Source organism: Amaranthus tricolor, chromosome 13, assembly GCF_026212465.1.
Source record: "Amaranthus tricolor cultivar Red isolate AtriRed21 chromosome 13, ASM2621246v1, whole genome shotgun sequence".
NCBI classification, from domain to species: Eukaryota; Viridiplantae; Streptophyta; class Magnoliopsida; order Caryophyllales; family Amaranthaceae; genus Amaranthus; species Amaranthus tricolor.
The window spans coordinates 11,022,511-11,047,892 of record NC_080059.1 but is presented as its reverse complement, the minus strand read 5'-3'; the positions used below and the strand labels follow the sequence as shown (position 1 = coordinate 11,047,892).

At 34.1% G+C, this 25,382-nt stretch overlaps 2 protein-coding genes across 2 annotated transcripts; both read left to right on the top strand.

The window, feature by feature from the left end:
• Nucleotides 1-36: 36 nt before the first annotated feature.
• LOC130797813 (protein KAKU4) lies at nt 37-12,809 on the top strand. The gene is made up of 11 exons (XM_057660579.1): nt 37-427; nt 2,118-2,155; nt 4,310-4,383; nt 5,691-5,755; nt 5,861-5,991; nt 6,429-6,596; nt 10,693-10,879; nt 11,085-11,164; nt 11,451-11,505; nt 12,034-12,115; nt 12,213-12,809. The coding sequence occupies exons 1-11, from the start codon at nt 169-171 to the stop codon at nt 12,499-12,501; spliced, it is 1,428 nt and encodes a 475-aa protein (XP_057516562.1). The 5' UTR covers nt 37-168; the 3' UTR covers nt 12,502-12,809.
• Nucleotides 12,810-14,343: 1,534 nt separating this feature from the next.
• LOC130797812 (COP9 signalosome complex subunit 5a-like) lies at nt 14,344-25,035 on the top strand. The gene is made up of 6 exons (XM_057660578.1): nt 14,344-14,874; nt 16,225-16,506; nt 16,592-16,739; nt 17,034-17,116; nt 24,535-24,612; nt 24,738-25,035. Exons 1-6 carry the CDS (start codon nt 14,452-14,454, stop codon nt 24,822-24,824), a joined length of 1,101 nt encoding a protein of 366 aa, XP_057516561.1. The 5' UTR covers nt 14,344-14,451; the 3' UTR covers nt 24,825-25,035.
• Nucleotides 25,036-25,382: the final 347 nt, after the last annotated feature.

The following is a 25,382-nucleotide window of genomic DNA, read 5'->3' as shown; positions in this document are numbered from 1 at the left end:
ATAAAGCAATTAACGAAGCAAGAACAAATTAATTACGAATTAAGAAAAACAAAAAATAAATCCAAACTTCATATTTTCTCTCTCATCCAGAAACCGTTGTATCTCTCTACATTTGTGGTTAACAGTTCCATCTCCAGAAACCAAAAAACATTCTCTCACTTTTCAAAAATGGCGACAACTTCTTCGCGGCGAACTTCCGGTGTCGGGGGAAAGATTGTGCAGAACAAGAGACTTCCAAAGACGCCTTATTCTCGACCTTCTCCTCCTTCTCCTACTCCTCCTCTTTCCGACAATGTCGAAAACCCTAATTGGCTTTCTGGTTTGATTTATCCTGCTAAAGTCATTGCTTCTGGTGCTGGAAAAATTCTTTCTTTTTTTGGCAATGATGATGATGATTTGTCTTCATCTTCAGATATCGATTCTTCTGGTAATTTTCTATAAATTAGATTTGTCGTTGGATTTTGTTATATTTTGATTGTTGATTTGTCTATAATAAAGTTGTTTAGAGATTTATTGTTGCTTTTGAATGTGTTAATTTTTTTGCTTGGTGGTGAATTGAAGATTTGCATCTTGTTAAGGAAAAGTGGGCGAATTTGTTATTCAGCGAGGTGTGGGAGTGGGATTTGGATCTGTGGTTTATGCGAAGAAAGAGAGGATTTTTTATGGCCTCTATGTTGGAGGAGAAATAAAATTTGAGTAAATGAGGGAGAGATGGTGGCAGCTACCTGATGGTGGTGGGGACGATGGCACTAACGGAGGTTTTGTTGGCTTCTACTTGATGGGACGATGGTTGTGGGTGTAGGTGGGGCCAGGGCCAAGGCTTGGGCCAGGGACTGGGGAGAGTCTTGGCAATTTTCAAATTATTTGTTTTAAGTTAAAGCGTTTTTTGATTGGAAGTATGATTTCTCAGCACCAAAGAGTATGACATAAAAAACAATTAAGTTGGAAGTCACAAATAGAACTGTGGTTGTGTGTGGCTATCAAATGGGGAGAATAATTGAGGCCATGAGGGCTATGAAATGGAATTTTTCTCTTTTCTTTAGTGATTGAGCATCCTTGTGGAGTTTGAAAGTTATCAAAATGTCAAATAAGTAATAGTGAAAATTGAATGGAATTGGGCTTATTAATGTTGTGTATGTGAAAGCAAGATCTGGGAAACATTCCATGTCAGAATAATTGAATATGCTGGGCTTGATGAAGGGTCGTTGAGCGGACATTCACAAGAGCCCCATATCTCAGTGGTTTGGAACTGTTACCTTTCCTGGCTGGTGAATGTGTGTTTTTGACACAAAAGATTTATATTGTTTAAGATTAAGAATAGTGTTAATTTTTTGAAAGGAATTAGGCTTGTATGTTGTATGTTTGCGATTATATAAAGCAAGATATAGTGAGCACTCGACACAGTTTCATTGGAGGCTTATTGATGGAAGCGACCTTATTCTTTTTCTTTGCCAGGTTTATCAGTTTGAGATACTTAATACCATGATAATTGTTTCCTTAGCTCTGGTTCATCTATTTGCGATGTTTTTGGCTATTTGACCACATTTATTAGCTATACACAAAAGCCAACAAAAGTCTGAGCTAAAACCAACAAAAGTCCGGCTAAAAACCATTTGCGAAAGAAGGCCTTAGCCTTTTCTAATTCATACTTCTAATGTGTTGAGGTTTTTTAAGTAGTTTTTCTAATATTGTCCACTTGACCTCTATTGTTCTGGATAGTTTTTCTATTTCTTCATCACAAGCATGTGCAAAATGTTATGAATGTGCTTAACAGTTTTGTTTATAAATCATAAGTAGATGCTATTAAATAATGACTTTAAATGCTTCCACAAGTTTACATTTGTGCATCACATTCAGGCTGTTCCCGTGATGAAGATGTTGTACAATATTCAGTTTTGTTTGTTCTGGAACCACGATATTTTTTTGTATTACATTCTAAGTATGTTGGTGCAAATTAGCACAACTATGAGCTATATTTCTTTATTTTGCTCTATTTTCATTAGTGTAGTTATCATTTTGTGACCTATTCTACTTGCAATTACATTAAGGGTAGCGTGTTTTTTCTATTACCTTGTCACCAATTGAAATTTGAAAGCTTGATATTTGTCTGATTTCAGAATATGATGATGATGATGAGGAGATTGACGATGATAATGTAAGCTATTGTGTCAAACACCATCAATATTTTCATGTCAAAAGTTGTGCAACATTTTAATCATTTTTCTAGTTGTGTTTTAAGTGTAAGTTACAGTATTGTTTTTTTTCATGCATGTTTCCCTTTTCATACACATTCAAATATAGTTTTTTTATATTTGTTTGTACATTCTAAGCATGCTTTTTCTGGATCAACCTTTATCTAGGTTGAGAAGGTTTTGATTTTGCCTAATATATGTGTGGGTGTTGTATTCCTATTTAGCATCAATGAGAGTTGATTATCTAGTATTTTTTTAGAAATTATTGCTCATATTTGTTTGAATGAGCCGAGGTCCGAACTCTTCAAGGCCAGTATGGTAATAATATCCATTTAGTATAGGGTTATTCTAGATCCGATTCTTGTAAAATGAACCCAGTTCTTAGCAAAATCTTAGTATTTTTGAGATCTTATATGGACCGTAAATTTATATTAGTACCCTAATGTCATTTTTATGAATTTGAGGTCCAAAATGATGATTCAATCATTGGAAACATTGATTCTAAAATGCATGCTTTGTCTAGTCGTTTAAAGAAAAATCACCTTGTTACCTATGTTTTTAAAAGAGTCCCATCTTTTGAAAAATTTCAATTAAAGGTTCATAATGGTTATGTATAATCTAGCAAATGATCATTGCATTCTTTTTTATCACTATACATCTAATTATTTGAATCATTGCATTCTTGCAAAGTCATTCTCTCTAAGCCATTTATGCTATCTTATTGTCAACAATTTAAAATCGTTTATAATATTCAATACTCAATCTCAATTTTTGGTGGTTAAATTGACTCTTAATCGTGCTCAAATTTAAGGCAATGTTAGCATGGTTGTTGGGTTTGGAGTATACAATATTGGTTTGGGGTTAGGATTGAAGCCTTGGAGGTAGGGTAAGGTTGGGTGTCACATAATTACAAGGAAGAGAAAGGGGATAATTATTTTGAATGAGCATTTTATTTTCCTTTTAAAATGAAATATGGTTATATTCCCTATTCTCAGCCTCTTTGGTAGGTGGGGTAAGTTTTGGGGGTTGCATAAGTGTAGGAAGAGAAAGGAAGTTCATGGGGATTTTCGATGAGTGATTAAAATTTTTCCTTTTAAATAAATATGTTATTTATGTCCCTTTTTCTCTTTTCCTTCTCTTTATTCATGTTCCTCATACATTAGGTTTTAGAAAAATGATATCCATAGACCAAAAACATTTTTTTTAATTATGTTAATTATGACGATTTTACTTTGTTACAATTTGCACCATATTCCTTTGCAATTGTGTACATCAACACAAACAATGCCAGTGCATTAATCTCAAAGATTGGAGTCAGCAACATGGAACAAGATATCAGTTCCAATGGTCGTCTTCGTATGTAATGACCTCACTTGTAGTTTGTGGTATCGTCAATGTTGACATCCATGAATGTACATAACTCACCCATATTATTTGACAAGTGTGAGGTTCACATGAGTCCTCGATGATATTTTGGTGAAGAGGTATGAGCTTATGATTTAGAGTTTTCGGCAATGCAGATGTAAATAGGCACAAAAATGCGCGTCTTAAAGTGTTTTTTCAATAGAGCTTTATGATTTTCATGCCATATGACATTGTGAACACAGTCAAATTGTGTCGAGTTTTAGTTATGTCATATTAACTAGAATTTTCATGCCGTGTAAAACTGTGAACACAATCAAATTGTGTTGAGTTCTAGTTATGTTATATTAACTAGAATGCCAGTTTACTAAGACTTAATCACAACTCACAAGGTGCTACATGACTATGTTAGTGATTTTAAATTGCTAGTTGACATTCTAAGTTTGCAAAAAAGCTAAATAGCATTGCCCTTGTTCTCGCTGCTTCTAGATCGCTGCACATTGTTTCTATGGTTCACATCTAATCTATCTGACATTTCGTTTCAACGGTTTAATCAAGCTGATTTTAGTTTTTCGGGTTTGAAGTTAGCTATATTTATTTGCATAGTTTTAGCCACTGTGTGCACTTGAGACTTGACTGTGCATTAATTTTTACTGATTTGTCTTGTTTGTTACGATTCATTTTTTCAGTATTTGCAACGAGAAAATAAGTTTTCAAGTTTCACAAGAGCTAACGTTCTTTGATTTTGATTTAAGGTGCTTTCACCATCCAATAAGAGTGATAGTAAGCGTGCGATAGAACAGTTAGTGATCCAGGAGACATACTCGAGGTACCTAATGTGTGCTAGCTTTGCTTATCTTTCCATTTGATATTACTTTACTGAAATGTAATTTATAAGTTTTTTTGGTGGGATCATGATTCATGAGTAGGGTTTTGACAGTCTTGCTGTTCCTATTCTATTAATAACGCTATTCTTGTTGATTGTGCTGTTATGCATGACTTAGGTATTTGAAGCGTCATTCATTGTTTCATCTCCATGTATGTCTATTTACTCCAAAATATATGGGAGATCTTAGAATGATGACATATTGGAGTTGAGGTTTGAGGACTAAGACTCCTAAGCTACTATGGCTAGCCTACTCTTATTTTGAAGGCAATGTGTTGATGTAATAACTTGTACTTCAACAATCCTAAATTAATTAATACATAGGACTTTTTGGTCATATTTTTGTTTTTTGGGTTCGGTGGATAGATAAGAAAGTGTTGGTTTTGAGATAAACAAGTGATTTTGTCATTTTATGTACAACTTGCTGTCCTCTCATGATTTGAATTTTGTGTTTGAGATGAAAGTTGATGGGGTCAATGAGTAAGTGTTTCAAGTGGTTAGGTTCTGATAATAAGTTTAGGATTGAATAGGATAACATGTCTTAAAAAACAAACATGAATTAAATTGGGACCACCAAAAAAGGAGTATCTATCTTAACATGGGAATTGGGATGGAGGGACTAGGGAGTATGTGCCTAGATAATTAAATGGATTAACTTCAATGGTGGATTGGCCAATTCTGCCTGTGCTACATTTCATTATCTGCCCAACTGCACAATTCAAATTCAAGTGTTGGGCATTATTACATTTTATTATGGTAATAACGTCTTTAGGCCTTGGAGGACTGTTGATGCTTGTTTAATGGAGTGAGGTCTTTTTATTACATTTTGTTATGGTAATAACATCTTTAGGCCTTGGGGGACTGTTGATGCTTGTTTAATGGAGTGAGGTCTGTTTTTACTGTTATTAATTAGTTTCAATTTCTTTTTCTCTGTCTAAAGATCCACGTCTTCTTTATATTGAGACATTTGGTGTCCTACAAGGCATCCCTTTAGAGTAAGTGAATATATTAGTAAGCTTTAGAAAATTTACTCATAAGCAGTTAAGCACCAATTCATGCTGATGGGTATGAAATCCTAAACTGGTATTGGGGCAGCACCTGTTTTTTGCTCTGGCTGTTATTCACACTGGAATATTGTTGATATTTTGGTTGTTGATGAATTTGCATGTATGATGATAGATGTACCATTCCATGTGCTACACACTGATTTGGAATTGTATATTAATCCCTCTTGATGTTTCCTTTCACAGGAAAGAAGCAAATGCATTGATAAAGCTTGTCACATCTCGTATTGACGAGACCAATGGAACTTTGGGTAATTTAATTGCAAGATCTTTGATGCAATAATTTTGATTCCCATGATAAACTGTAGTGTCTGTTTTAGCTCCCTGATAGATCTTTTACTTTCTTTTTTCTGAAGGTGAAACCACCCCAAATATTCGCACCACAGCAATTATGGAAGCCAGAAAATGGCTTCAGGAGAAAAGATCAAGCTCAAAGAAAAAGTTTGAGGATGAGCTTGATGTTTTGAACATGGCTTCTTCTTCCCAAGTTGGTAGCTTTTGCTGTAGACTTGTTAATATTTTGCCTTGAAATGGTTGACATATTTTTTACTAGTTTGCCTGATGCTGCTTTTGTTGCTGATTCTATTATTGTAGACTATCTGTTTCCTGTGTGTTTATGATTGTACTTGGCAAGATTATGTTTGTGTATTAACTTTTATGTGTTGGTGAATGTCTTAAATTTGGTTGTCAAGTTAATTATTGACAGAAAGGTGGACTTAGGTATTGGTATTATTGTGCATTCATTTTGAGGGTTTTGGGGCAGGGAAGTGCTTATGTGGATGCTTTTATGCATTACTAGAACAGTTGTATTCCATTTACTCCATGTGAGAGTTTATCTTTTGAAGAACCTTTGTGCTTTACATTATCTGTAAACTGTAAGGTTTTGCTCATTACTAATATGCTACCATTAATCTAATGAGCTAGATCTCCAAAAATGAGAAAGGCTCCCCCGTGGATATGGCAAGATCATATATGCAGAATCGTCCTGCCTGGGCATCTTCGTCTTTGAAACAAGCTGAGGCTGGATCTCTGCCAGTGGGTGTACTGAATTTCCAGGAAGAAACACCTAAATCAACATTAAGAAGCTCTGAGGTATATATTAAGCTAAGTCATTTTCTGTTTTTATTGTAGATGATTTCAAGAATACTTCACTTCTAAAATTTTTGTTATGTGTTCCTTGAAATCTTGCTAATCTATCAAATAACTATGTTGTCACTACAACAATCATATTTTGAAGATGTTTTAGCTTAAACATATTTCTTCGTATTTTCCGAGTGCTCTTTTTGCTTGAACATCTAAGTTTTCTTTGGTCGAGTTCGATTGTGTTGGATTTTCCTTTAGATATTTTTCAGCAAGTCACTAGGTATCTTGTTTATTTTTTAATTCTTTTTGTCAAAGCCGGAAAGGCATTTTTTGAGCTTGTGTGTTTACATGTAACCTGGGGCATCCTATGTGGTTTTTGAAGCATGTTATTTTGTTTGACTGTAATGAGGTTCAGCTTCTTCACTCAATTTATTCACAAATTCTTGTATTAGACGGTCTCATAGTAGACGCGCCTCATGTTAAATATCTCAACTAATACACATTATTAGCATATGTGATTCTTGTTTTGAGGTTGTCTCACTGAGAGGCGGTTAATCTCTCACAAGAGTAGCTCCAATTTACTTGGAAATTTATTTTTTGACCTTGTCTTTCAAACGATAGTCAATTTGTGCTTATTCAAATTTATCCAAGCTACTTTGTATAATAATGTGCAAAGTTGCAATCATTATTTCATGCTGCTAGTCTACACATAACTTTTGATGCGTAGTAGTCCCTCCTATTCTTTGGATCAAGTCACACTAATTGTCCTATTTCCATTTTTAGTATGGTTTTTTTACCTTTATACCCTTAGAAGTTTATCCTATTCTCAATTATATCCTCCATTACCCATACTAATTTCCCTCCCTCGTAATTAATCAACAACATCTAAAACCTAATTAACACACCCTCCCATTAATCATTCCCTCCCTCTTTAACCCTAAAACCTACCCGATCCCATTGTGGGTGCATGTTGGTATTGACTGATGATGATTGTTTATTAAGTCGTTTTTTTGATGCATTTTTTTTCCTTTGCTCTGTGAACTTCGAGTGAGAGCAATATTTAGCCACCTAAAATCGAACATACGGGGTTTGGATTGTTTTCCAACATTTTAAGCGCAGAGACGTTCGATTTCAACTCAATGATTTGAAAAAAAATTGTCTAATTTACCTGAGAGTACTGCAAACAACCAATTTTTTCATTTATCTGTATATCAATACAAATGTTTCATTTTAAACAACATAAACGTTTTACATTGTTGTTTAGATCTGAAACATCCCATGTTGAAGATCCCAAAAATATGTCCAAAATCAAAAGAAGTCTCATTTGAAACTTGTTGTGTTTGTGTGCTGTTCTTCATCTGTTGCTGGTTTGTGTGCTGTTGTTCATCAGTTTCTGTGTTGGTTTTCCATTGCTGCTCCCAAAAGTAACTGATGTTTGAAATGTTCACATTGGTTGTTGTTGTGCTGTTGTTAGTTGTGCATACACCCAAAAATAAGTGATGTTCTGTTATATGGCCCAAAAGTAAGATCACCCTTCCATCATTCGTGTTGTTGACCTTCTTGATCAGTCAGCTGGCTTGTTGTCCCCATGTGAACGTTCTCATTGACTTGTACAATCCCTTGTTCAATGGCCCCTGCATAACCAATCAGTTCCACTAACTGATTCATTGTTTCTGAACTTAGTTTTGTGAATAAATGTTGAAGTGAATCAACAACCAATTGTTTGTCAATATTGAGGTAATCTGGTAAAGTGCCTTCCCTTGCTGCCTTTGTTTTGTTCATGTGAGGAATGTGATAGTTGAATCCTCCTTGTCTTTTCATCACCGCTATCATACATGCTTGTAATGTTATGAATACAAACTTAAGACACTGTGGACTAGATTCTCAAAAGCATTATTCCCAGCCCTAAGTAACTGTGTTACATTGTAAGAAGCTTTTTGATACTATAAAGCTTGAATGGATCTTTAAAAACCTAAATCTAGTACATTCATGTCAGGGGAATTTGATGGTTGTTGAACTAGTTGAATGTAGAACCCATCTTTCATTGCCTCTTCTAAAAATTCTCTGTCATTATGTGCTATATGTGGTTTGGCATTGTGTTGTTGAATGTAAATATGGTTTGACAATCCTTCAGGCCATTTTGCGCTTATGGTTGGCAGCACATTAGTGATAAGCATTGCTCTAATGTGTTCTTTCGTGATTGATTGTATTGGTTTGTTTCCAACTCCCCCCTTTTTCTGTTCTTGGAGCTTCTTTTTGCTGGCTCCTATGTAATAAATGGCCAAATGCCTATCTTACCATAAAAAAAAATCACCATCAGTTGTAAATATTGGCTTTGCAACAGCACACATAAACATGATTTTTGGAATGAACCTCTTTGATTGACACTCTATGTGGTTCTACTTCACCCGGAGCTAGATGATAAGTTTGCCTCTCGGGTCAGATAGAAGTGTTTTTCATCTATGTGAACAACGTTAATGTATGGCTTAAACTTGAATGCATCATTATGTTCATCATATTCACATTAACGCAAAACTTAATCTGTGTAGCTTGTGATTCTCATTCAAAGTTGGTTTGATTGCGTTTGTGTGCTTCCTTATGGCTCTGCTCTTCCATCTACATATTGTGGTCTGTGACACCCCATCTGTTTAGCCACTAAATGTTGAGTACATTTGAGTTCATATTTGATGGCCTTAAATTTTTCTTCATCAAATTCAATTTTGTTTGGTGCATCTCTTCCTGCTCTCTTGCTGTTGAGGTTAATAACTGTGTTGTTATTCCTGATTTGCTTCTTCACTTCATTCCACAATCGTGTGATTGTTTTCCTACACACTTGAAACTCAGTGGCAAGTGTATTGATTGTGCCTAGCACTGGTTTGCCCTTCTTATTTAATGCTGAAAGTAGTCTTTGCATTATTTGGGTTCTTTGTTGTGTAGTTAGGTTTTTTAAAGGAGCCATTTTTTTTGGTTGGATGTGTAATTAATGACTTATATTTGGTGTATTTATTGCCTCTGATGTGGTCTGTTGTGCTGAGAATTATGTTTTGGCGCCTAAATTAATTCAAGAAATGTTGTGGTGTGTTTGTTCTTCATGCTACTGTGTTGGCGCCAACATTTCATTTTGGGTTATTTCATCTTATTGGCGGCAGTTTCTGATTCTTCAATTTTTTGGACATTTTAATTTGGGTTTCTAAAACATTTTGGGTACTATCTGAAATTTTTAGTTGAAAATTTGGTTGTTTACAAATCGGTGGCTATTTATGAAATTAATAATGCGTCATTTTTGGTAATTTTGGAAAACTAAAATCAATGATCGCAAAAAAATCCGCACTTACATGATCAGTAACGACTGCAACTACACCGAGGCCGTCGAAGAATTGAGAAGGCTAGCTCAGATACCGTAATGCTTCTATGTAATTTAATTTAGTACTCGGAAAAATTTATGTAATTTCGAACGATTATTGTACATGTAGGACTTATTTATGTAATTTCGGTTTTAAGTAGACGGGCGATGTAATTTTAGTGTTGAACTGAAAAAAATTTCCGACTATTGATGTTAAAAAAATTCAGCTCTTAGATTTGGTTAAAAAGTCCTAGAAATTGGTGGCAATCATTAATTCATTAATCTTTGCAATTAAAAACCCATAATACCACTCTCTCCTAACCTTGGGGTCCCATTTTGACTCTCCTTAAAATTCGTGAAAAGTCAAATGGGGCTCCTAAGAGGAATAGAAGAGAGTATTTTACAATAATTGGAAGTACTTTTCTTTACAGTTATCTAGTCTCGATAGGATTTTTGCTAATCTCAAATAAATTGAGTCTGAATTCTCTATACTCTGCTGAACAAGATATGCTATGAACTGTGTGAACCTTTTAGTTTGGGATGAATATGTGATGATAGTGTGTATGTTTTCATCACATCGGAATATTATATTTATTTGTAGTTTTGTACAAAGGAGAATATGTTGCATGCGTATCTACTTTACCATAAATAATGCTCTATGGTCAGGTCCACAGAATTGCTATCACATCTAATTTTGTTGAAACCCAGTTAGTGACATAAAGTTTATCTTCTGTTGTTTTGTTGACTATCACATGCATACAGCTGAAGAAGAGTTCATTTACTTCTGGTTCATGGAATCTATTGGAGGAAATTCGAAGAGTGCGTTCTAAGGCTACAGAAGAACTATTAGCTTCTGCTCCATTGACAAAGACCATTATATCTTCATTTTCTCCTGAAAGTAAATCACTTCAAGATTCATTGATGAATAAAGGAGACGTAGTGGGTGCAGGTTAGTTGCATAATTTCTATTTTTCGGCATCTGAACTTGCACTTGAAATTAGCTGCATCAACATGTGATGGGAGTTCAATGCTTTATTTTCTTTATGCGCTGACATTCTTTGGATGGAGGGATTTAATTTGGGGTCTTGTTTACTCTGTTGCATATAGCATTTACAATTAAGATACATTAATATGCTTTTTGATTCCATGTGCAGGTCCTGCCGAGTCTACACATGATGAAACAGAGACTGCCTTGCAAGATGCTGCTGTGAGTACTCATCCTAGAATTAGTCAGGTGTGTGCTTGAAATGTTTGTTTACTACTTATGTGCATTTGTAGGGATGCATCAATTGATGTGAGGGGAGATATTGAGATTTAGGTGATGTGTCCTCCAAATGTTAGCTTTTGACATTCTTCAAGATCCAAAATGCTTAAGTGAGAATGGTTATTATTAACGATTTTTCTAGGATGTTGTAGATGTTAATAATGACCTCTTTTTATTGAAATTTTCTTTTTTTTTTCAATAAATATTTAGCTTATTTGTATATTTTTCTTAAAACTTTTGAAATTGTTTCCTAAAGGATGTTGGTGATGCTGTTCAATCTGTTGGGCAACAAGAATCTCAGGCAGTCGCTGGTAATATTTTTGTTTTCTTGATGTGCTTTTGCTAGTCATAACTCAGAAGAACACAAAACTTTTTGATTATAAGGAAATTAAGGAGAGGAAAAGCATTATGCATCTTTCCTTTTTTTAAAAGAAAATTTAATGAGACCAAAATGGGTGGAACAACTATCTTCAACTTTAAGGAAAGATGGCATCCAGCTTTTTGTTTGTGATCTTGTATCCATATAGCTCTTGTTTAATTTATAAAAAAATTGTTGTAAGAACCAACAACTTTGTCTTGGATTTCATGATAATTTGACGTTCAGCACTGGATGCTGTCAATTTTCTAAATTTATAAGCTTTCTAGTATTTTGACTTTACTTGGAGCAGATATAACTGTGTGGAAATAAATACATATTTTGAAGAGGGCAATGAATAAAGAATTTATTGAATTTTTTGTGTTTCCCCTTGATCTCAGTTTCCAAAGCTGTTCCCAGTTTGCTACTTCTTCCTCCAGACCAACAGCTTTTGTTAACTCTTCTGTCACTTTGTATTTTCTAGAGTTGAAGTATGACAATAATGATCAAGTCAAGCAGTTCAAGAGCACTACAGCTGAAAATGGCTTTGGGCGGTCTGCATTTGGGTGAGTGAGCCTTTTATGTTTAATATCTTTGGATCTGATCACCGAAGAACTGATAGATGGGAAAATCTCCTCAAATATATACTTTTTTTCTGGGCAGTTCAGCTGAAGGACAGAGTAATACCCACGATGCACGTCCATCTGAAGAAGAAAATGAGAATCTGGTTGAATCAAGCCAAGTAGGACCTGATATTGACATGGAGAACTCAAATCCTCCAACTGACCCTGTGATTAATGGGTCCCAGGACACTTCTAGCATGCATGAGGAGCCATCACAAGAATTCAGGCAGCCGGTTGCAAATGATGGAACGGCTACCAAAGTAAAAGATACGCAGACGGAAAGGAAATCGAGAGGTTACACACGAAGAGGTAGACCAAGGGGTAAATGAATTGCTAACTTGAAAGTGTAACTCCATCTGTATTATCACCTGCACATGCTAGTGTAGAAGTAAATCTTAACACAGGTAGAAATCATCGGTTAGGGTTTCGAGTTTCTACTTTGAAGCGGACTCATAGCAATTTTTATTGTCAGCCTCCAGTCAGTCCAATTGTAGTGATTTTAGGTCCCATGTAGTTGGTATATTGTATCTTTGTAGAATTGCCTTAATACATGATGGTTTGTGTATTGTATTTTGGGTTTCACTTCCCACTTGATTTATTTCAATTATATGTCCAACATTGGTCGGTTTGAGGGACCTTTTTCTTCTATAAATTGAAATAAATAATCATAGAACAAAGCTGCGTTATTTCACTGAGGTTGTTGTATGACACTGTCTCATTGTTGTATGGGTTAAATAGCCTATCTTATACATATGCAAGTGAAATAAGGGGAACATAAGTCATAAAGCAGTTTGCATGACAAAATGGAGACAAAATGAGGACTTAGTATGACATTCAAAAAACGCACCAATTATCCCCTGCAACTTCTTTTGAATCCCTTGCTGATTTGAGCCCCTCTATGCTCACCCTCCTAAACTTCTCCCCTGCTCACCAATCGTTTTCTCTCCTCTATTGTTCTCTTCTCAAACACAATCAAATTGAATGAGATGAAGTATGAATCTGACAGAGCGGAGGTGGAGATTGCGGGGGACAAGACGAGGAGGAAAAGAGAAAAGTAGAGAATGGAGTTCACATAGGAGTGACTAGTGAGTGGGAAGGAGACATGGTTTCAAGGATCCATGAAGCTTTTAGTTTTGCCTCATAGTGCGATTTTATCAAGTGGGGTCGAGCTCTTAAGTTCCATATGGCCCAACCTTCCAGCTAAACCTATCAAATCGGACATTTTAGTTGATCTTGAGTCAATCAAGTTTAATCCAAAAAGTCATAGATTTATTATTCTAGTATTTTATTTTTAATCATAATATATAACAAAAAATATAACATGTAATTCCTATTAGGATTAAAAAGATTTTTTCTTTAAAATACATGTTTAAATACAATTTTAGTTAGGATGGTGGATGTAGTTTCAATTTAGTGAACCATTGTACAATCTTTATGTTATTGTTATTTATGCTTAATTATTGTTATAAATCATACATTTACACATTCTATTTATTTCAATAATTGCACCATAATGTACCATTTATTATCAACTATCCTAACTTGTATTTTAGCTTCCTTTCAATAGAAATACACAAATGATCAACAACAATAAACAAAGATTAAAAGAAATGTAATAAATATGACGTATATTCCACTATTAAACCTAAAAATTAACTATCTTCATAACTCATGAGTTATCCATAATCCTTCATAAATCTCTCTTCTTAAACCTTTTTAAAGGGGTACATCATTTAATTATGAAAATATAAATAACTGAAATTAAATACGGACAAATTCTTTAGAAAATCGTCTTACCATGAGATGCTTTAAAATGAGCCGATTCGATTTTTATTTTTATTTTTCCTAAAAATTAATAAAAAAACAATTAGCTCGTCTTGTATGACACCGTTTCATCATGAGACAGGCCCATATAATTAGCCCATTTATTTAATTGATTACTTTAAAATCGTAAGTAATTGTTTTAAGGTTATAAGTAATCACTCTAACACTATGAAAAATAATTATTTTAAAATTATAAGTAATCACTTTAACGTTATAAATAATCACTTTAAGGCAAAAATATGTATTGGGTCAACCCAATAAAGATGGTCTCACCGTAAGATAAGTAGTGTAAAACAATTTGTATTAATTATGTGTAAATTTAACTTAATTGATTTTATTAACATTATTTAGAGTAGAAGCCCAAATTAAAACCCATCGGAAGTGGCGACTCCACCCCTTCCCAAATCACTCTTCATTAACTCTCCATTCGCCTTACACCTTTCCAAGTTTCAACAATGGACCCGAACACCATCTCATCATCCGCAGCAATGGCGAAACAAACATGGGAATTAGAGAACAACATCGTTTCTACAACTCCTTCATCGTCGTCTTCTTCTACGACAACTGACGCTTCTGATGCCATTTTCTACTACGATGAAGCTGCACAAGCTAAGTTTCAGCAAGAGAAGCCATGGGTAAATGATCCACATTACTTCAAAAGGGTTAAGATCTCTGCTCTTGCTCTTTTGAAGATGGTTGTTCATGCACGTTCTGGTGGGACTATTGAAGTTATGGGGTTGATGCAAGGAAAAACTGATGGTGATGCCATTATTGTTTTAGATGCTTTTGCTTTGCCTGTTGAAGGAACTGAAACTAGGGTTAATGCCCAAGCTGATGCTTATGAGTACATGGTTGAATATTCCCAAACTAATAAGCAGGTATTTTCTTTTACAACCCTAATTTTTTTTGGATTTTCTTGGTGTGAATTGTTAAACCCTATTTTATTTGTTTTTTTAGGATTTGTGATGTTTGAAGGAATTCGGAGAAATCGTTTTTCTTTTTGGTGTGTTCGTTGGGTATTCGAGGTTTAAATTCATTATACGAAAGCTGAAACCATTTATGTTTTGAATGTAACTATAGCTGCTGATGAAAAATTCCTTGTTTTAATTCTTGTTTTGGGGCTTTTAGGGATTTGTGATATTTGAGGGAATTGTGATGGATCATCTCTATTTAGTTATTTATTTCTTTCAATTTTTTAATGGGGTTTAGTTGATCATAGAAGCATGAAAATGTCCTAACTTTAATTTATAATAAATCAGGGGTTTTGAAAAGAGGAAAAAACCCGTCTGGTGCTTGTTTTGTTTGATTTAGGCTGATAAATCTGTTCCTATTCGGTAATACTCATGGTGATGCCCTGGCGGGAGTGATGCAGTTGCCTTGGTTGTTCATATGATCAAATATTGTCCAAAACCATGAGATATCTCTTGAACCGGCCTAAAATGCGTAGTAGTATTGGTTTAGTAGGTTTGTAAAACCTAAATACTCGATGGATATGATACGTTGCAGTTTTTTTTCACTATGATTCACTGAGCTAGAGGACTGGAGATCACTCCCTGGCTCATACCAACTATTAGAGAAGAATGTTTGTGAAGCTATATTGTCTTTGAGGTTAAAATTAGTTTGGAATGGCGTTTCGTACTAATATATGTATTTTAGAAAGAGTCTTTTCCTTTATTTGTTGAACAAAAAATTTGAAGGTTGACAGAAGGGAGATGAGTGATTGCTAAGTATGAAGGGGAGGCTGGTGAAGAGTGATAATGGTTCTTAGTTTGTGAAGTTGATAATGTTTTAGTGGTACGGATATTAGGTACTTAGCCTGGTCTTTTAGTACTAGTATCGATATTAGGTACTTGTTAGTGCACCATGATGTCTTCAACGGTTGTCATGTAAAAATCCATGTTATGTGATTTTCTTTACATACCATATTTTTTTATATCCTTGCACCTTGGTCTACTAGTAGGTGAGTGGTTGTCATATGCTTAATTCATGAAATTTGTGATGTGTTGCTCTTCTTTTACATTGTCACACAATTAATTATTTTAAATGTAGATTTCTTCTATTAAGACCTTCTCTATGCTCTCTGTTACATTCTTCTATGCATACACTTGCTCATTTTCTTATCACTAAAACAAATAAGCCAATTCTATTACTTGGAAGAAGTTTCATGCCCTTGGTTTTTATGTTACTGTTACGTCACTGATCCTCATGCAAAAATTGGTATGGTATAGGCTGGACGTCTGGAAAATGTGGTTGGCTGGTATCACTCTCATCCTGGTTATGGATGCTGGCTTTCGGGTATTGATGTTTCAACACAAATGCTGAACCAACAATTCCAGGAGCCCTTTTTGGCTGTTGTCATCGATCCTACCAGGACAGTTTCTGCTGGAAAAGTTGAAATTGGTGCTTTTAGGACATATCCAGAAGGTTATAAGCCACCAGATGAGCCCATCTCAGAATATCAGACCATTCCATTAAACAAGATTGAAGATTTCGGAGTACACTGTAAACAGGTTTTTCTAAATGCTCTGCCTTCTTGGCTGCCACATATTCGTATTCTGGGTGTAAACATTTCTCATTTTCTTATTTACTTGGCAGTACTATTCATTGGATATCACATATTTCAAGTCCTCACTTGATTGCCATCTCTTGGATCTGCTGTGGAACAAATACTGGGTTAATACACTTTCCTCATCTCCGTTACTCGGAAATGGAGACTATGTGGCTGGGCAAATTTCAGATCTTGGTAAATTTTCTCTTGGCATTGGCTGTTTGTGCAACTCCCCCCCCCCACTCAAGAATTTAACTTTCAATTACACCAATGCCAAAACGTAGCTCCCATTTAGGCTTCCCCAACCCAATTACTCTTCCCAAAGAATAATAAAATAAAGATGACAGAATTTCAGAGAATTGAGGAAAATGAGTTAACACCTCACTTACCTTATAGGAAAAATGGTTCATTGTTATGTTTTATATTAATAGCTTAACTCATTGGCTCCTCGCCATGTAATGAGCAATGACACCTTCAATCATTGTGCAGCTGAGAAATTGGAGCAGGCTGAGAATCATATGGCACATACTCGCTTTGGGTCCATCATTACTCCTTCTCAAAGAAAGAAAGAGGTCAGTTCTGTTTATTATTTATGGGAAATTGAATGGATTTCCATCTTAATTGCATGTTTTCTAAGTATACTTCTAGTTTAATCTTTGACCAAGTAATTTTTTTGTTCCTTTTTTTTTTTAAATTTTTTTTCTTTGTGTTCTTGGCATCGATCATAGATATACACTACCACATAGGGAACAATTTTTTTTGTGTGGTAATGTTTGTACTCATATTTTTCATATGAATGAGAATGTGGACATGTTGATGCTTTTGGTTTGTGACAAGATAATTATGCTGAATAATTAATTCATGTGAATGCACTTTTTTAGATATATTGGTCTCCTGTATATTGTAAAACTCTTTCTTGCGGATCCTTCTCACTTATCATTTTCATTGCATAGGCTGCAAGTTTGTCAATGTGAGTGGATAGTTTTGTTTTGACTGCAATTGACTTAAGGGGAGTAAGATTGGTGCTGTGGCATGATTGGAGGATGTGTTTGAAGAAGCCTTGAGTAACTATCACTTGGTTTAATTGAAGTTTATTTGTAGTTAGCATGCCCTAAAATTGAAGTAAATGATACATTTTTGGGTGTTTCTGGTTCATATTGGGTAGTATTTCTTGCTTATTTACTCTGTTGGTGATACTTTGATAATTTATTAAGTAACTATGAAATAATTATAAGGAAGCTCTTCGGTAAGTATTTAGTTTGAGGTGAGTGGTGGCCAATGTTGGGTAGCTATTTGTCTGGTCCTTTTGTGTTCTGCACTTTCTTCTTTCTTGATTGTGTAGATTACACAGAAGGAGGTTATACTTGGTTATTAGCTTGAATCAGATTTTTCTCTTATTTTTTTAGGCTGTACAATAGAATACAATAGGGAAAATGATATTTCGAGATTGATAAAACATAGACCTACTTAGTCCTTAGGATGAACTGATATTTCTTTCTTAACATCATCAATTTCACACAATAACTTTCTTCATTCCTCGTTTTTCTATAATTGCTGATTCTCAATTAACAGGTTGAATACAACAATACACAGTTTTCTTCTTCACCATTGTTCTTATTTCCCATGCTTCCCTTGACACTACCATTATGGTTAGTTTGAAATAGTGCTAAGTGATGGAGTTTATTTTAATATGTCATGTGCCAAGGTTTTTCCCTTTCTCCTTTACGTTGCAGCAACTGATAGTGTTACAATTTCAAATAGGTGATGTCCATTTTTAGATAATGACTTAATGAAAAAATATGAAGACCATTATCACTAATTCCATTAAGTGACTCATACCTAGGTTCCCACCTAGAAGGGATTTGGGGAGTTGAATGTACGCAATATAATCCTTGTAATAACAATTAGTTTTTCTTTTTCGTTTGACTTTTGATTGCAAACATCATTTGTTATGTTACATAATAAGAAGTGTACATGTTTTGATGAGTCATTTTATTATAGTCCATTATATGTGAAATAAAAATACTATAAATCTTTGACTCCAATTGGACAAGGATCAAAAAATTTATAACAATAATTTTCTTTGACAAACATAGTGTGATTTAGGTAAAAAATGGAATATTTTAAATTATCCTATATGATATAATCAAGGTAAATAAAATAAATTGTAATCTTTTTTAATTTTGTCAAATGACACTAGTAAATATCAACAATACAAATAATTACAATATTATTATCTAATATATTAATTTTTTGATTAACCAACCTATTTTCTATGTAGAACTGACACATGAGAACATTGATGTCCACGTAGATTTCTCACTGAATTAAATGATTACAAATGAAAAAACTTTAAAAGGCTTGCCATTTGTCATTTCCTTCAAAATTAGTATAATGTATGTTTAATTAAATTGACAAATATGGTAATTTTGTGACATAACCTAGTTAATGGTGCTTTATGTTTTTTAACTATATATATGAAATATTTTTCACAATTGAAGTTTAATTAGAAATTTACCTATCAATGATATGATAAATTATTCACCATAACTTTTGATTTTAGCTTATTAGTATTTTGTGTTTAGATAAAATTAGAATTTTAAATGTATTTATAAGGAATGGTGATGATTCAATGTGGATACAACAAGAATATTGATTGAAGATGAGGCATGTATAAAGTGACTATAACTGTGATGAGTATTTCTAGTTGGACATAGTGGATGGGATGAGTTTAATTACATACCTAGGAGGGCAAACACGGGCATAAACATTTCACCCGGTGGTGGGTGTGAAAATTTTAGGTTTGTATGAGTTTGTGGATGGTCCTTCCATTTTTGCCAACTTGAATTCTGAGTTAATCCTTTGGGTTATTTTGAGTAGGTAAACGATATTTGGGTTATTTATATAAGTTTTCCTATACATCAAATGAAGGTAATTGAGAAAAGATTTGGCTAGAGTCAAAGTTTGGTATAAATTGTTTTTTTTCCTGAGTTAAACCAAACCGAATTGTTTTTGATTTTTATTTTTTCGTCAAATATCCAAATTGAAAATATTAGCCATAAACTGAACCCAACTTAAGTTCAAAGAAAAAACCAAATTCATATCGTAACTGAACATAAATACCAAAGTTATATGTGAAGATTAGTTTGAAATTACGAACATTGCCAATCAAAAATTACAAGTGAAATAGAGCGAAATTACTAGTGAAAATATACCAAAATTGAATTAATAATTTGCAAAGAAACGAAAAGCATTGTCGAACCGAACTACTGACAATTCTGAATTGAAAATAGATAAAGTAGCCTATTCATGTTTCAACCAATGTATATTTGACATCTTGATTAAACAAAGCTGAATTAATGTAACTTTGTCCTTGTATATTTTTGGAAAAATGGCCAAAACTTAGAGGATGCAAACTAAATTATCTGAATGTACAAGAAACATTAGCAAAATGACAAATTAAATAGAATTGGAAAAGGTGGAAGAAAAATAAAGAGCCACAAAAAAGAAAAATTCGAAGTGGAAACTTGTGGAGTGAAGAAGGAAACTAATGAAGGAAGTTTAAAGAAGACAAATTGAGAAACAGAACTCCATTGTCTTGATATCCAAAACCTAGACAAAAATAGAAGATAAATTCTTGGTGTGTGCCTTTTTCTTCCAACCATGAAAACCAATTCCTTGTACTAGCATCTTAGGGTTGATTATGGAGGAGTGGTACAGTAGAAGTAACTAGTTCATCTTTTTTGTTAGAATAGCATGTTAAATTTGATTTTGTTAGAGGATTTAGAGTATAATGTAACAACTTAGAGATCTCATAAGCCATATTTGGTTGGTAGAAGATTAAAATATATTTTTATTCTCGGTGAGCAAGGGGATGGTTGAATGATCTGCTTGTTCTGTGTATTGATGGTGAGAAAAAAGGAGGTAAAACTATGAAAAGAAGTAATGGACAAAATAATGCAGAAGACCATAAACGAGTTGTTTAGACATGTGACATAATGGTAATTGAAATTTTCATTATGGAAGCAAGAAAATGTGTAGAGTGGCTACATTACTTTATAAAAGGTTTATAGGTCAATACTTTGGCTTGGGATGACAGTGCGAATACTACCCTAGTTTGACTGGATACGAGAAATATAATCCAATTCAAACCCGATGAAAAATGTACATTCTAATACAAAATGATATAGATAAAGGTTCTAGCTTGTTAATGCTTAGAAACATAGGTTAGTTTGGATAGTGAAAGCAATTAACCTTGGCTTCTTTGTACGTACCTAGGAAACAAAGGGATCCTTTCAGCACCTTTAATTAACACACGCTCAAAAGCCTCAAAAATCAATTCTCAAGCATTGCAAAGAACATCCTAAGAAAAAGTTTGAGCTACACTAAGTTTACTCGAATTTTACTAAGGAATATTTTTATTTCAACTTAACATGCTTACAAATGAAGCTTACATGCCCTAATAAAGAGGATTTTGGAGCCTTGTACTACTAACATCAACATGCATGTCCATTTTCCTCTTTGACTTCTAACTTTTAACTTGATATCCATAAGTTTCACTATTTACCTTTAAAAGCCTCTAAATTACTTTAGGCACACGTCCAAGAGTAACTTTACAAACTGTCAAGTATTCTTGACCATTTAGCATCCATGCTAGGATGACTTACATAATTTGACTTGCTAAATGATTAACCAATTAACCTAAGAATTAAAACATCTAACTCTTACGTAAAAACATATTAAAAATGACTTACTAAATGATTAAATTAATTAACCTAAGAGTTAAAGCATCTAACTCTTACATAAAAACCTATCAAAAACAATCTAACAATCTTCATCACAAAATCGTCGAAATTAGAGAAGATTTTATGACTTTTCCTAGGATGCTTATGACTTTAACTAAGTTGATTGACTTCAACTATTATCTCATCAGTTATGCTAAGTAATTGACTGAATTAAACCCTTTTGTAACTGGCCAAGTAGATGTTTCAAGGGGGCTTTGAACTCTGCCCTTTATTCTTCTTCAATGTTGTTTTGTAACTCTCATCTTTAATGCTAGTAATAATCTGTTTTATCATAGGTGTCCATAGATTGCAACATCTACTAGATGATCAAAAAGGGAATTAACTCTTTTCTTTAACTCTGATGATCCTTAAGATGCAAATTATGAATAGCTTTAACATCTTCAATTCAATGCCCAACATTAAACTTCTACCCCTAGATTTCTTTCTATTTTCATGTGTTGCAGGTTGTAGTGAACTAGGAATATCTTGTTGGACTTCCTTGCATAAGTTACGGTCTTCTTTGAGTGTTTTGGCCATACTTTTGTACCTCCCTTATCAATACTTGAATCTGCTTTTTGAATATGGATAAACCTTATTGGATCAGTAGATGTTCTTAGAACATTCCAATAGACTTGTGATCTTGACATTGAATGTTGTTTTGGTCTTTTGGATCATTGAGGCTTGTAGCTTCTGTTGAATCAAACTTTGAGACTCCAATTATTTATAGTCTGTCTCCAAATTAGAGTCGAATTTCATAAATAATTCGACAATCCAACTTGACTTCGACTCTGACTTCCATTATGTCCGACATCCCACTCGACTTTGTTGAATATTTTATATTGTAGGTTTTTAGATAAATTATACTTATAAGATTGATATAGACATAAAAATAATTGTTTTTCTTGTGTTCATCAATGGTGGTTGAGTTGGGGGACCACCACAGAAAAATTTTCCTAAAACTTAATTCTCGTAAAAAGATACAAATCTAAGAATCCGCTAAGTTATCTGAGGGTTCGTTTTGAGCAAAGTTAGAGTACATAAATTTTGAGTAAGTGGGATTGAAAAAAATCTTCGATTTTTATTCGGAGCAAAGACATAGTGCTCTAAATCCAATTTGAGTCCAATCCGTTTAAATCCCTAATTTGTGCTTGTAACTAAGGGTTCTAATTTTGGCCTGGTCTAGTTAAAAAGGAAGGGTAAGCGCCTGCCGGATTAACTTTGGGTATTTAATTATTCAAACCGAATCCAAACCGAGCAACTTTGGTTTTTGAAATTTTAATCCAAACCCATACCATATTTTATAGGAAAAAAAAATCATATTCAGTTTGGTTTTGTTCAGTTTGTGGTTTTTATACAAATAACTTTTGCCCCTATATGCACACACGGAGCTTGGAGATTTTAAACTTTGAAACAATATTTTTATGTCTTCAATTAGTTCAATCTGTGTCAAGGACTGATGTCACACAGACCTTTTGGTGACTCGGTGACACAAAAGGAGTGACTGATATCATATAAATGAGGGGGACTAATTGAGAATATAAATATTGTTATAGGAGATTTAAGTCTCTTTTCTCCGTATGGCTTTGGTTGTGGGCTTCTTTATTCATCACCAGTTGCTTATTCTCTCTCAAGATACCTTTATATTTTTTAACTCAAACAAGCTTATTCTGCCAAAAGTTTACTGCAGTAAACTGTTGCTGCAATGCACCTCTGTGGTTTTGATTTTTTTTCTTGAACTTCTATTAGAAGTATTCTGTCCCCCTTCACCGGTGATGATTGCCTTTCTGAAAAAGAAGGTTCACAGTGAATATACGATGAAGTGTATGTCTGTGTTCATATATATTGCAATCTGTTTTCTGGTTGGGATATATAAGCTGTAACATTTTGTCTTTTTTGATGTCCCTGATGACAAATTTGAAATTCCCCATGCACATCCTCTTGCTGATTTGAAATTCTATAAAATTGTCCAGGAGTTCATTGATTAATCTCATGCTATTTGTTTGGTTATTCTTTTGCTGATTTGTAGTGCATTTATTGAATTATCTGTAGTACTTCTTTCTTTGAATATTGTTCCTGGAAATTTCTCTCCTTTAATTGGAAGCATGCGAATGGGTTAATGGAAGAAGGACTCATTTACTTTAGCTATGGAGCAAGCATACATTAGGTTTGCCAATAAGATTGTGAACAATGCATATAATGGGTCTTGGAAGTAACTGAGATGCATGTAACCAAGCTGCTGGAGGTGAAGGAGAAGAGTTAAGCAAGCAGACACAACTGATGAGTCATAAACCGACTCGTCAAGTATCAGTTGATGAGTCATTAGCGAGGTTGGAAATTGTCAAAAGCAACGTCAGAAGGCTTGACAGCTTATCAGCGTTGTTTGATATCTCATCATAGCCTCTGGATTTGTTGAGTGCATTTTCCAGTCAGAGTCTGAGTAATAGTATCTTGAATTAGGGATTCGTGGTGTAACAGGGGAGTTTTCAAACTGGGTTTTTACTTGTGATGATTTTTATTGCTTAGAATTAGGTTTGTGTTTAATTTCTAATTAGTGAAGAGTCTTAGAATGCTAAAATCTTAAATAAGGTCATGCAACAGGAGAGATGGTTGTATTGGTAATTAAGTTCAAACTTTGTGTTTTGTGAGAAGCAAATATCAGCCCTGAGAGAAGGCAGGTTAATTCCAAATTCGATTAAACCTTTGAGAGTCAATTTTGGTCGTAACTGTCAAAGCTTAACAATTTTGTTGTTTAGTTATTGTAAAGGTGTTTAGAAGCTTTTGTCAGATTGGGTGTAATCACAACTTGACAAATTCATATCTTTGTCATTTGTTTTTGTTTAATCTGATTGTTTACCGAACAATGCATGAATTATCGTAGGCAAACTGGTGCAGCATGCATAATAGTTTTATTTTTATTACTAATTGTCTGTTTCACAAATTACTTTTAATAATTTTGAAACAATATCAAGTTTGGCTTGGAGTTTTTTTTCGTTATGGGCACTTTGTTAGTGTAACTTAGTTTCAATTGGTGATATTTAATGCTCTACTTTCTGAACTTGATATGGGATTTTTTTGTTTTTCAACTCGTAAAGTATATCTCTCTGGTTTGTAATTCATTGTTACTTTTTCCACCGATATGGATACTATACTAAGATTTACATGTCTTTTGAACTTATTGTTTGGAGTATGACATGATTGAATTGCAGGAAGAACCCGCACTTGCCAAGATTACACGTGACAGTACAAAGATAACAGTTGAACAGGTTCATGGCTTAATGTCTCAGGTATATAATTATTCTAATGCTCTATCGTTTCTGTTGATCCCAACTTTTATATGAATCATTCAAATGATTGAAAGTTTGGTTATACGGAATTTCACTTAACTCATGGTGCTTTCTTCCCTCCTTAGGTTATCAAAGACATCCTATTCAATTCTGTCCGATCAGATCAATCTCAGGCAGAATCATCAGAACCTGAACCTATGGTTGAGGCATAAATGCAGTACGCTTCTCATGCAAGATAATACTTGGGGGGCTTTCGCAGCGAACAGTTTTCTTTTAAACATACTAGCTGTAAATCTGTGGTTGATTTTTGAGTATTTATAAACTTTTCGGATTCTTACAGTCCCGTTTACGATTGACAGCAAATTTCGTTGTTAGTAATCAAATGGGTTAATGTCATCCGATTCCACATTGTTGAGATTACGACATTGATGCTGTTGTCCAATCGATTTCGTTACAAACGGTGTACCATTCACCGCATCACCATTTTGGTGGCTATGATAAGGATGAGGTTTGCATCTTTATCCGGTATTGTGCAAAGTTTAATGGTGCCTATATTCTTGCTGTGTTGTGAAAGCTACAATGGAAGAATACATGTATTCTCTTTTGGCATTACCCAAAATGCACTCCATTGAAGATTGGGGAAGAAAAAAGTTGGGCCCACCTCCATGAAATTATCAAAGCATATACCCTAATTGCTGAAAGGTGAATAAAGTGCTAGTTTTGGGCCCCATTGGCTAAGGCCAAAAAATTGGAGAAGAGGAAAAGGCTTT

Coding starts and splice junctions, on each gene's coding strand:
- LOC130797813 (XM_057660579.1), top strand. CDS start 169: ATGGCGACAACTTCTTCGCGGCGAACTTCCGGTGTCGGGGGAAAGATT. Junction 5,992..6,428: donor ACATGGCTTCTTCTTCCCAA/GTTGGTAGCTTT, acceptor CTAATGAGCTAG/ATCTCCAAAAATGAGAAAGG. Junction 6,597..10,692: donor CAACATTAAGAAGCTCTGAG/GTATATATTAAG, acceptor ACATGCATACAG/CTGAAGAAGAGTTCATTTAC.
- LOC130797812 (XM_057660578.1), top strand. CDS start 14,452: ATGGACCCGAACACCATCTCATCATCCGCAGCAATGGCGAAACAAACA. Junction 16,740..17,033: donor TGGGCAAATTTCAGATCTTG/GTAAATTTTCTC, acceptor ATCATTGTGCAG/CTGAGAAATTGGAGCAGGCT. Junction 24,613..24,737: donor TTCATGGCTTAATGTCTCAG/GTATATAATTAT, acceptor TTCCCTCCTTAG/GTTATCAAAGACATCCTATT.